We start from the raw sequence: 13,534 nt of genomic DNA, 5'->3' as shown, positions 1-13,534 counted from the left end.
AATTCTCATTTGAATTTTTATTTTTTCCCTATTTGTGAAGATTGATTTGTTAATGATTATTGCACTAGTTACTTCAAGCATTCACATATACTTTTCAGCTGATCTTAGTCCAAGTCCACAACAGTGTAAATAACATTGCATTTCTGTAAGGTTCACTAATCTCTGGTAGGTATTAATATACTCCAAGAACTGTTCCCTAGGATCAAATTTCATTTCTCAGTATTGGCTACAAGATCAACACTTACTTGTTCCTGACAGTCACGTCTGGCTTGCTGTTCATTACTCAAAGCTGTGCTTGCTCTCTGAAGAGCTTCTTGTACTTCATTCTGAACACTATTAAGTGTTTTCTTTAACTCAGACAACTAAACAAAAAAAAATAACATTAAAACCAGAGTTAACTGCAAACTTACTTTATGGTAAAGACAGATTTTATAAAGCCAACTAGTCCAGAGGGATTTCTTATACATTTAAAAGATAACTTGATGTCATTATCTGCATAAATTTTGCAGGTCTATATTCACTAAAATACCAGTCAATGCGCAGGCAAAGGCTTCCAAAAAGCAGCACTGGTACCTACCCATAAAGTGGTCTAAAATAACTCAAAAGAAAACATGTACAGGCCTAAAGAACAGACTAACACATAAAACTACTGTTAAATATGTGTTCGTCAGTATCTCATGAGATGTACTGGGTGGTAACTGATGTGCTATTGAAATCCTTACACACATAAACGACTGACATGGTTAATAATCTAATTTACCTGATGTTCCATACTCTCTATGGCTTTTCTCTTGTCATCCTGAAGTTCCTGTTTTTCTTTCTCCACTTCCATTAGCTTCTTTTCCAACTGTGTCTGAAACTCAGCAGACTCTTTTAAACGAACTTCAATATTCTTACGTACTTCTTCTGTCACCTTTACCATCATCCAAATAACATGATAAAAAAATTATACACACTTAAAACTATAGTTTCCCTATATCTACACTAAATTTGAAAAGTACTAAAATTAATATTTGCCTTGTATTAAAAAAAAATCCATCAATGCTGATCACAGAGTTTTAAAACAACATTTAAAACCTCATACTATCTCTTAACGTGGCTACTGGCCATTTTTCTTTTTTGAAGTGAAATTTCCAGTTCCTCATTTCTCTTGTCACCAAATCTGTCCATTCTACCATCAAAAGGTCTTTGCCCCACATATCTTGATTTCTATGACGCCAACCACAAAAGCTTTTAAAACTATGGCTAGTCCTAGACTATTGCTATAGACACTAAAACAAACTATATCCTCCAATCAACTACATTAATCTAATTGAGACAAATTCTGATGATGACATGTTGGAAAAAATCAAAAGCTCTAAATCTTATAGAATATAATTTAATATGACATTCAAAACCTTTCACATTTGGTTCTTGGTACATTTATAATTCTATTCCTCGTTATTTCACTTTACAAAGTCAATATACTAGCCAAACTGTTATTACCTGAAGTCTTTCTATTTGGCTGAGGGTCCCTAGTATATGGAATAGCCTTCTACCTTTGACTACCCAAATAATACTTTCTTTCAAGGCGGTGAACAAATACCATCTTTCTTGTAAAGTCACGCAGGAAACAACCAACCTCACTTCCTTCCATTCACACTAATATTTGATATGTACCTTTCTTATAGCAATTATACCCTCCTTTGTTTTACAAATTTTGTGGGTTTTGTTTTATCTGGCTTATCAGACTTAATAACTTTTAAGGTGCAAGAGGCAAATACAATGATATCCTCCAAACTCACATTTACTACAGTGCTTACAACAAGCTAATTAAAAAAACAAAAGAAAACAAAAACAAAAACATTAATTGCATTCAAATGGAATTTAAAATTGTATATACCTGTTTTTCTTTGTTAAGAGATTCTTCTAAGCTAGTAACCATTGCTCGATACTGTTCCACATTACTAGTACTTGTTTTGAGTCTCTCCTTCAAATCATTCACCTGCTCTTCTGCCTGCCGTAGCTGACTCAGAAGATCATCCACATCCTCTTTGTTGCTAGGCTGACCTAAAAGATTTAAGAGCTTTCTTAAAATTAACATTTTAAATGACCTTAGAGATAACTAAGAGTTCATGAAATTAGGTTTAAGACTCAAATGGAGAAATACTTTTCTAAAAAGTGTATTTCAACCCATGCTAAGTACCAAAATACAAACAGGTACTTTGCCAGGATATTGTTATTTCTTATTAAAAAAAATCGAATATTTGAAATGTGCTATTACAAATATTACAAAGATATTTAAAAGAGAAGAACACTAAATATTTGTAATAAATTGAAGGAGCTACTTGAAAATACTACCAGGTTCTTATTTAAACATTTTTTATAAACACTAAATCTTTTATCATTCAATTTTCATTCTAAAATCCATGCGAAATGAAGAAACTGAAGATTGAAAATGATGTTTTCTTATCATATATCAATAAGAAAGGACTGTGGACTACTGGAAAATTACATATCCACTATACATTTATATGTCATATATATAACACACATATATGTACACATACATATTATGTTAAGATTATATTATTATTATTTTTTAAAGATTTTATCTATTCATGAGAGACAGAGAAAGAGGCAGAGACACAGGCAGAGGGAGAAGCAGGCTCCATGCAGGGAGCCTGATGTGGGACTCGATCCCAGGACTCCAATTTCATGCCCTGGGCCGAAGGCAAGCGCTTAACTGCTGAGTCACCCAGGGATCCCCTATATTATGTTTTTTTAAGATTATCTGGACTGAAGGCTTTGCATTTGAAATGGTGTATTCATAAAGAGAAGCAAAATCTAATGAAACAAGTCTTTTACCTAAGGCTATAAACAATGATTATAAATACTCCTCTAAAAGAGACCGAACAAATCAATTATTTCTGTAAGAGGGCCTTATTATAGTTTTAACAAGTTAGAGTTGAAAATTCAAGCATTACCCTCCCTCAAAGGATACATTTTTAAAGTATCAATAAATAATTTCAATCACTGGAAAACTATAGAGCATATCTTGGTCAGGTGCCATGCAGAACTATTCCGAATCTTCTAAGTCTGTAAATTTATTAATTTAAGCCTAAAACTAAGCTTTACTATATGAAAAGGGTTTTTTTTCTCTTTTGCCATTATCCAGAAAGAATAAGCAATTATTTACAAGATATGTTATAAGCCTAAAAAAGTATTTTACTGGGGCACTTCGGTGGTTCACTTGGTTAAGCGTCTGCCTTTGGCTCAGGTCAGGATCCCAGGGTCTTGGGATCAAGCCTTGAGTCCCGCTCCCTGCTCAGCAGGAGGCTGGCTACTTTCTCTCCCTCTGCTTGTGCTCTCTCTCAAATAAATATTCTTTAAAAAAGAAGCAAAAAGTACTTTACTATCAGTCTACTTATTTACCTTTACCAGTTCTCTGTGAGGACTGAGAAGCAAGCTGGACTTCCATATTACTGAGGTGCTGTTTCAATGTAGCAATTTCCTTTTGAGCATTTTTTAATAGTTCTTTTGTGTTAAGATGAAGATTTGTCTCAGTATCCAGCTGTCTCTTTGTATCCAAAAGTTGAACCTAAAAAGAAAGATACATTAATCCTGCAAACACTATAGTTTCATAAATAACTAGAAATTCACACTATCTTTTTGTAATACTTTAAATTCTGGCCCAGATAAAGTAGCAAAAACCAGATCTGAAATAACTGAAAAAAATAACTGTGCTACCTGAGACAGGAAACAAAGCAGCAAGCCCTATTAGTTCCCTAGCTTCCTGACTTAGGAGGGTCTAGGCTTTGAAAAAGGGATATAAGACAGAGGCCAGCTGACTCCTTGAACTGAGAACATGTGACTGAGAGTACAGGAAGAATAAATTAACTTGAATTCCTAGGACAGAGAGCTGCACTGATAGAGTACCCTGGAGATTTGCAAAGGATCCCTGCTGAACATTTAGCAAAATAGTCATCAGTGCATACATGTGGAATTACCCCAGACAAGGCAAAAAATCCTCCAAAGAGACTGAAGAGTGTCTGGTGCTCATAGACAGTCAGGAATAATGCCTGTTATAGCAGACAGACTGAAAACACTCAATTCATTGGACACTGGGACTACTATTAAGGACGGCCTCATCTTAGTAGTGAGAGATAATTAGTTACAGACTGAGAATTGCTTTGGGCCTGCCTACCAAATCATAAAAAGGAACACTCAAGAGAATCAACTATTTTCAATTATTGCATCCCAGAACAAAACCCAAGATTTATATGAATATAAAAATATCTAGCACCTAAGAGGGATAAAACAATGTATGGCACCCAATCAAAAATTGCTAGGCACGGGGAACCCTGGGTGGCTCAGAGGTTTAGTGCCGGCCTTCGGCCCAGGACATGATCCTGGGGTCCTGGGGTCCTGGGATCGAGTCCCACGTCGGGCTCCCTGCATGGAGCCTGCTTCTCCCTCTGCCTGTGTCTCCGCCTCTCTCTCCCTCTGTGTCTCTCATAAATAAATAAATAAAATCTTAAAAAAAAAAAATTACCAGGCATACAAAGAGGCAAGAGAAACTTAACAGCTTGAAAGAAGTCTCTTCAAACCATGCACCAGCAGGAGATGGCAGTGTACCTATATACCAGCTTCATTTCTGGAAATAAATGATTTACAGAAATTCATAATACTAATAGACTCACATCTAGATTTCTAGTAAGTGTATGCCTTTGTTCCACCTCATTCTCCAGTTTCTTCTTTAGATGTGATATCTCATGTTCCAATTTTTCTATCTGGCTACTAAGTCTTTGTTTGGTTTCTGTTTCAGATCGCTCTAATATTCCCTGTAGTAAAAAAAGATTTTTGGTTATGCTTAAGAAAAAAGTGAAAAAAAAAAAAGCAACACAAAGAAAATTAAAGGCTACAGAAAATTACAGGATTACAATCCACTTCAACATGAGTTAAAGTCTATAACCAAGAACGTCTTTAAGCATTTTTCATATTAAAGTATCTGTTTAATAAAGCAAAAATACAAACATATGACAATAGTCATTCAGATTTCCTAAAGTTTTAAAAGAAAAATTAAAAACCAAAAATTTAATCTTAAAAACAAACTACACAGGACTCTGTAAATATATATGAGGATGAAAACTGCCAACTGCACAGTTTCAATCAGTTCTGTTTCAAGGTTTTATTTAGAATATTGACATGTCCTAATAAACCTCAAAATGCAATTATCATCATAATGTGATAAAAGTGACAGAAAAATTTTCTAAGAGCCCATGAGGATACATTACTACTTTACTTTTACATTTAAACTACTTAAATTTAACTTTGAAAATTTTTTTCTATAAGTGTTTTTATCTGGTTACCTGAATTGTTTGAAGATTAGTCAGCAGCAAGTTTTGTCCTCTTTGTTCAGCTAATAAAGACTCTCTTTGCTGAGAAAGACGGACTTCTGACAATTTAAGCATTTCCTTTTCCTTTTTCAAGTTTTCTGCTCTTACCTTGAGGCAAATACAAGTAAAAGAAAGAGATGCTGGAAAATAATGTGTTAAATGCAGTAATACCATTATATATAATTAAAATGATCCTTCATTACTATGTATTTCTTAATGCTAATTAGAGATAACATCTCTTCATTATAGAAGAATTTATAATTCTTTAAGTTTCATGTGTTGAAATATGAAGGAAAAATTATTGGGAGTATCATATCAAATGAAAAGATCCTGCAATTACCACAAATATTTATGATATCTTTACTCTTAACAAATCAGATTAAAAAAAATATATCTACAACAGAGTAAAAGCAACAAAATTGCAAAATTTGCTATCATCATGCCTTCAATACTACTAAATTATACAAGTTTTATAATCCCAGCTTGGCTTCTAAGTATCTGAGAATGCTGACTGACTTATTTCAACTTTTTTTTTCCTCATAAAGAGGACCCTCCGAGTCTCAAAAGATTTGGGAGCTTGCTCTGAAAATATCCTCAAAGTATTCACATTTACACAATAAATCATAAATAAGCAATCATAAAACTTACTCCACCAGTTTGAAAAAGTGATACCTCCATCCCCACAAATGAGTGGGAGTGCATAAAAATCAAAGAATGCAGCCAAAAGAATTAGAAAACCTAGGTTTAAAAGTCTCAACCAACCCATCTCTCACAACTATCCTAAACAGGAAATCACTTAACTTTTGAGTGTTTCTCAAAAGGTAAAATGGGGAACAGCTGCACCTTGCTCACAAATATGATCAAAAAGTTGTGTGGTAACTTTATAAAAAGTAGAAATATAAAAATTCATCATTAAGAATCCAGAGTTCAATTGAAAGTACTGTCCATTTCTAACAGGCATTTGTATACATATTGAAATTCAGCAATGTAACTTAATGCTAATAAAATTTTCATATTATCTTTTATCAGGAATGAGCAAGAATGAATACAATATTCTTTTCCTTGTTATAACTGGAGAAATAGTGACTTATAAATTTAATATGAAATGGAAGACTTGTCAGGAAATCTTAATCCAAAAAAACCAAACTTTTCCTCGTTTAGTTTTGATAGAAACAACCACTGGATTGATGCACAATTGGATATTTGGAAACCACGTAATGATACTTGAAATCTACATATCTGTCAAACATCTGTATCATACAGTTAAACTAATAACTAAAAAGCAAATGTCAAATGCAATTTATAATGCAAGTCAGATGAAGGAAATTGGTCTCACTTCTGCAACAGCTAGCTTTTCATTTGCTCCTCTCAAATCTTGTGTCATTGTATTGATGATCTGTTCCTGCTTTTGAGTTGTTGCGGTGAGTTTCTGATTTCTCTCATGTAGAGATGTGATTTCTCGACGATATCCTTCAACGTTATCTTGTAGCATTTCATAACTTAATACAAGATAAAAGTAATTCTATAAGCAACTGAAATACTATATTCTGCTTAGTCCCCCCTTTCTGTTATTTAAAAAGATTTTATTTACTTTCAAGCGAGAGAGTGCACGGACAAGCAGGGGGAGAGAGAGGAGGAGAAGCAGATTCCCTCACTGAGCAGAGAGCCCGATGGAGCCCAGGACCCCAGGATCATACCTGAGCTGGAGATACTTAACCAACTGAGCCACCCAGGTGCCCCCTAGCTTAGTTTCTTAAAGAGCTTCATAATAGCTTAATTTCACATGAGTAACAATATGAAAAAAGTAGTTTGTATAATAATGTAAAACCCTCAACTCCAAATTTAATAGTGAAATTTAAATTTTATAAATAAGCTTTAAATCTAATTTCATGCTGAATTAACTTTTAAAGCTAATTCCTTTATAAGAAGTTTAATCACATTCAAAATAATACCAATAATGTTGATATATCAAACATTCACCATGACACAGTATGCAATTTAAGATATTTATGCATGGTTAGAGAGGGAGTTTTCCAGATCCTTTTGGCCTCTATAATTCTTCCTAATTTCTATGTGCTTGAAAACTTACAAAATGGCTGGCTACAACTATTAGCATAGGAGAAAAAAAAGTGCTTTTACGTAGAGTATCACATTGTTGGACTATATGGAGGAAACTACCCACCATATCCTTAAAAAACAGCTTTTTATCATGTAGTATCCATAGAAATAAATTTTGTTGTAACTTGCTAAACTAATGAGTATTCAATGGATTAACTGGTAACTATAAAATGGGATGTACTGTAATCCCTTTATAAATGACCAAAAAAGTAAATTTTCCTAAAATTATCTAGCACTTGCTTCTTTTTTAGGGAAAGCTGAATGAAATTTACTCACATGCCTCATTCTCTGATGCATTTATAAATAATTAAGTCCTTCAGAAGCAGTAGATCCTTGAATCTTAAGAAGGAAAACTAACAATATTCCTCACATCAACTTCAACTTATCAAATAACTACCTGGACTCCTGAGGAATGCCTAAGAAAATCATAAACCAATACTGAAAAATTAAACCTCCACAGCTTCTCATCCTGGAATAAATATGGTCCACAAATAAGTAACAATCCTGCAAATTAGTCCTTGAATTTGACTTATTTAAATATTGAAGTTTAGAATATTTATTTAGACTATTACTTTTTGAACAACAGAAAATTTACCGTTTAGAAGCAAAATCTAGTTGTGTAGAAATTTTGGTGTTTTGTGATCGCAAATCTGTAATTTGATCCTGAAGTTTCTCGAGCTGTTCATTTTGTATTTTTTCATTATCTGCCTTTTCTTTTTTGTAATTCTCAAAAATCTCCTGCAACTAAATATTGGAGAAATTATTGAAACATGACAACCTGTGTTCTCCAAGAACCTAATCCAAGATATAGGTGTAATGGTGTGGGGTCTTACCTGTTTAAGGGCAGCCTTGGCTTCTATGGCCTCTGCTGACTCAATTACAGGTACTGGAGCAGGAGTGGAAGCAGTCTGAGATGTACTTGAACGTTTCGGAGTTGATGCAAGAGAAATATCCTCTAAGCTTGAAGCTTCAGAAACGTAAAAAGAATGATATAACATTTATCACTACCAAAATAAGTAAGTTAGACTTATTCAAATGAAATGGTAAGATTATAGAGATTATAAAAGAATTATAAAAGAAGGAATCTACTAACCACCTTATTAAAACTATTTTGGAAAAAAAAAAAACTTTTGGTTTTTGGCTAGAGACAACATTTGCAGATGAAATGTTAAAACAAAACGTAATTAAAAGGTCATGGACATGTAATGTACGGCATGGGAATATGGTTAGTGACATGTGGTAACTGCACAGTGACAAAGTGTAACCAGACTTTTTGGAGAGTTATTTCCTGTTGTATGGAAATGTCAAATCGCTTTGAGGTATACCTGAAACTAAAAGCATATTGTATGTCAATTATACCTAAAAATATATAAACATAGTAACTTATGGACTCTAAGATGCATATTTTTCAGCAATGGTCAGCATTTCTTTTTTCTTAGATCTAAAATAACTGTATGTTTTAGGATTGGTGATGTAATAATCAATCATATATGGTAGTTAAATTTGAACTTACCATTCAGTAGAGTGGACAGTACTTATGTTGTAAGATCTATTCTATAATATACATTTTAAAAAAATTTCCCAAAACAACTTAGAATTTTTTAGGATAACATATAAAAACTTACGTTGTAAAGGAATGGCAACTCCTCTTTGTGACAACAAAATACGGTACATATCACGCTGACGAACTATAGAATCAACAAGCTGCATTTGATGTTGTCGTGACTCACGGAGTTGTTCTAATTCAGTGAGGGCATTCTCAAGTTTTAGCTGAAGCTCAGCAATTCTGTAGAAAAGGAAATTAGTCTATTTCACATAACGGAGAATGAGAGGCAGTTATAATTTCTACTATAAACTAATAAACATTCTACCATTTGTCACATCATTAGGATAATATTTTTGTCTCTTTTATCCTTTCTATCATCTGCTAAGTATTTTAAGATCTACTTTTGAAACTTCCACCATACAGAACTCAGGTACTCACCAAAGTTATCTGAAAAATCTGTTTGCAAAAATCAAACTGATTCCACTCAGTCCAAACACCCCAGTCTTCTTACTTTCATAATTATTGCTCTTTCCTTAGCACCAAACACTTTTTTGGGAAAAATTCATTACTCTGCTTGAGTAATTCCTACATTATCTTCTCCACAAAGCCTCGTCTGTTCCCTAAAACCCAGGCTAGATCTAGGCTCCCACAATAGGCTTATATTTGTTATAGCACTAATCACACTGAACTAAAATGATCTACTTATCTATTTTATTCTTAGGATCAATCTCACCCACAAATTGAGATACCGGAGAATAAAATGTTTTTTTTGTATTGTTGCTCAGTTTTTTTTTTCTCCTAAGTCACCATATTCCTAGTATACAGCCCGATTAAAGACATATAAGAAATTTTCAATAAATATTTGCTAAACAAACCAAGATAGTCAACTGCTTACTTGGATGAAGTTGTTTCTTGTTCCTCTCTTTCTCTGGTTTCCCCAAGTTCCCTAAGGGCCACTAAGAGACGTTGATTTTGCTGCTGAAGCTCTTCAATGTTTCTATAAGATACTAGATGCTGTGATATTACTTCCGATGAACTACTTATATCAGCAGAGCTTACTTCCTCATCACGAATTACATGATTGCCCCTTGCTTCTTCAAGTTCCATCAAAAGCACTCTAATCTAAAAACAAAGTTTTAATGTTACCAAATAGTATTGATGTTGATTCTGGAAATGTTTAGAATAAAAATTTTCAAGTGAAAATATTACTTTATGAACAACATCAGTTAGCATTATTTTTAAAAAATTATTTTTGTTTTAGATATTAAAACCTAAAAAATTTTAGTGGGAAAAATTATTTTTCATTTCTATAAAAGTGTGTAATAAGGGCTGTTATTTAAAAAAAAAAAAAACACCAATTCTCTATTCTATAGCTCTACTTTTGTAAAATACTGACTAAATAAAACACAAAGAAATATATACCTGTACATGTTTTTGCTTATATTTGTGTGCTTATGTATGTATTATTTGGTGGGGCAGAAGACCAGTATGAAAAACAGATTTATTTCCATTCATATGAAGTTTTTATGTGTGTGTAGTATGCTGTATAAACCCACACACAAAAATGAGATTAAAATATATGTATAAAATAGATCTACATTTCCTGACTTGTTCACTTGGGAAAAAAAAGTGGCTGAGTAATGTATATATGACTTTATTCTAGTAAAAACAATGGATACTTACATATGTTCATGAATGCTCACGGGTTTGTGTATATATATACGTGTGTATACACATATACGTACCTACACATATATATGTATATATGTATACATGTGTATATATAAAGACCTGAAAGAATATACACCAGTCTGTTAATGCTGGTTCTACTCTGGGACTTGGGCAGGGATAGAAGACTTTTATTTATCCTTGAATTATTTCATTTACCTAAAATTTGAATATTTATCAAACACACACACACATACAAAAAAAGAAGGGCTATTAAAAAAACAAAAAACAACGACCAGGCTATAATTCACTAGAGTCTTATTCCTAACGAGAATTTCGTATGCAGTAATTCTTACATACATACCTGTAAACAGACTTAAACATTATTGGGTAGTCTGGGAAAAAAAAAAAAATAGGAAAAGAAACAAAAAATTCTAACCTGTTGTGAAAGATCTTTTATTTGTATTTCCATTCTTTGATTGTCTCTTTCAAGCACAGATGAATGTTTGTTAGCTTTATCAGTGTCTTCCTGTAATCGCTGAATCTCCTTTAAAATGTAAATTAAAGTGAAAATTCTACATTTCCTTCTAAGATCTATACAAATGAAGCAGTTATATAAATAATAAAAAATATACAGTGCTTGTATAACATAGTCAACTGATAAATTAGAAGTCTATTTATAATACAGTAGTTACTGAAGAGTAATTCTCTACAAATATGAACACACATATACCTTAGTATCTTAAGTACTGCTTTATCATTATCACGACATGCAAACAATGGAGAATTTGCTATCCCTCCATATTAACTGTAAATTATGATCTTACAGCCATACCAAATTAATAGTGTATATCAAACGATGTCACAGAAATATTCTCTAAAGCTGTGTTACTAAAACGAAAATAAAGGACTATAGTATAATGCCAATTATATTACACTACTTACATGAAAGCAAACGTCAAAGTAAAAAATGTTGGGTAAAATGTGTAAGGCTTGATTTTATAAAAAAAGACTTCGGGAATTAATTCTAAAGCAGGAGCAGGGATCCCTGGGTGGCGCAGTGGTTTGGCGCCTGCCTTTGGCCTAGGGCGCGATCCTGGAGACCCGGGATCGATTCCCACATCGGGCTCCCAGTGCATGGAGCCTGCTTCTCTCTCTGCCTGTGTCTCTGCCTCTCTTTCTCTCTCTGTGACTATCATAAATAAATAAAAATTTAAAAAAATAAAAAAATAAAGCAGGAGCAGCCAATGTCACAAGACTGTTAAAAAGATAAAGCTTATGCAGTGCTTTGGTAAGTTCTGCATCCCAGCATCACTAAGTATTTAAGGGCACAATTTTAAGAATTGTGTTTTGCCTGGAACACTCCCTCTCAACTGTGAGAAACTGGAGAAGATCTAATTATACCCAAGGGACCTCTTTTCAAACCACAGGGTTGAGGGGGAGGGGTGGATTTTTAAAGGGAACATTTTATCAAGGCAAGACTGCTAGATAACATATGACCTGGGAGAAAAAGACCAGTAGATTTAATATACCTGGATTTAAACTGATATCTAAGCTGTAATAGCAACAGTAATAAAATTTTAATCAGTTTGAATTAGGGATGCAATTTATTTATACTATTTTTTCCCAGGAAAAAAATTTTTATCAGTTTCAAACAGCAGATACAAAAGGTTACTGAATTTTCTCAATAAAACTTGTTTAATATATCTTGACTTTTTTCAGCAGTATTAATAGTTGTATCCTAAAAGCAAAATTATATGAATATATTCTTTTAAGTTATTATCTAGTAAAAAGGTATCTTAAAAGATATTTATGAATTTTCTTCCAAAAGAGTAACAAAATAATGTATACAAAAGCTTTCAAAGTTGTAAAATATTATAAAAAAAGGAGTTCTTCTCTATGGTTAAACATTACCATTTCTAGACAGATTATCAGAACTGTCTGATAAAGAGTGACTATGACAAATTTGCAACAGTTCTGCTACAAAGAGATTGTTATTTTAATTTGAACAGTAGCCCAAGGAGAGTTGGCTATTCATCATCCCTATAGAATGCTATAGAAAACATCTCTAATGTCTTAAAAAATGGAAAAAGCTCCCATATTTTTAGCTAAATAAGAGCATTTCATGACTACAGGTGTTTAATAATGCTGAATTACCCTATCACCAAAAAGAATTAGCCTTTTCTAACTCAAATACTTTATTTTTTTGAGAGAGTGAGGGACTGCACACACATACACATGCAGACAGGGAGAGGGAAAGGAGGAAATGGGGGAGAAAATCTCAAGCAGGCTCCGTGCCAGCATGGCACCCAATGTGGGGCTCGATCTCATGACTCTGAGATCATCACCTGAGACAAAATCAAGAGTTGGATGGTTAAACAACTGAGCCACCCAGGTGTCCCATCAAATACTTTAATTCTAATTAAGAATTACCTACTAAATCATCTCTTATATGTATTTTCCCCACAGCTAAAATTTAAGAGAGGAACCAACCTTCATCGCTTGTTCCAGCTTAACAGATAAACTTGCCACAGCCTTCTGTGCACGCTCATACTCCTCACGCTGACGTTTCAAAATTGGTGCTTTGGCTTCAACTTCTTTCACTATTTCATCTAGATACTTGTTAATTCTTTTATTCTCTAGTTTCTCCAAAAGCAACTGATCCTGAGTTTCCACATAAGCATTATACAGCTGAAAGGAAAGGAGAGGTCATTTCAAATCTAAGCATAATAACAGAAGCATATCATTGATTAGCTTTGTAACAAACATGCATTATTAGCACTTAAACAAGATGGAAATGTTTACTATATGTTAGAAGAACCGG

General features: G+C 33.3%; 1 protein-coding gene across 2 annotated transcripts in view; it reads right to left on the bottom strand.

Moving 5' to 3' along the window:
• TPR (translocated promoter region, nuclear basket protein) overlaps positions 1-13,534 on the bottom strand; it is a 65,471-nt gene that overhangs the window by 40,800 nt on the left and 11,137 nt on the right. For both annotated transcript variants that reach the window (XM_077901906.1, XM_077901905.1), the window contains exons 12-24: positions 13,204-13,401; positions 11,150-11,257; positions 9,938-10,164; positions 9,122-9,282; positions 8,330-8,463; positions 8,092-8,240; positions 6,715-6,877; positions 5,352-5,486; positions 4,683-4,823; positions 3,415-3,580; positions 1,883-2,049; positions 761-913; positions 246-362 (exon numbers count right to left, since the gene is read on the bottom strand). In XM_077901906.1, the coding sequence (XP_077758032.1) occupies positions 246-362; positions 761-913; positions 1,883-2,049; positions 3,415-3,580; positions 4,683-4,823; positions 5,352-5,486; positions 6,715-6,877; positions 8,092-8,240; positions 8,330-8,463; positions 9,122-9,282; positions 9,938-10,164; positions 11,150-11,257; positions 13,204-13,401 (2,019 nt within the window). The remainder of the gene's footprint in view (positions 1-245; positions 363-760; positions 914-1,882; positions 2,050-3,414; positions 3,581-4,682; positions 4,824-5,351; positions 5,487-6,714; positions 6,878-8,091; positions 8,241-8,329; positions 8,464-9,121; positions 9,283-9,937; positions 10,165-11,149; positions 11,258-13,203; positions 13,402-13,534) is intronic.

This window comes from Canis aureus, chromosome 6 (assembly GCF_053574225.1).
Source record: "Canis aureus isolate CA01 chromosome 6, VMU_Caureus_v.1.0, whole genome shotgun sequence".
Classification (NCBI taxonomy): Eukaryota; Metazoa; Chordata; class Mammalia; order Carnivora; family Canidae; genus Canis; species Canis aureus.
The sequence above is the reverse complement of the archived record's forward strand: the minus strand, read 5'-3'. Positions and strand labels throughout refer to the sequence as shown.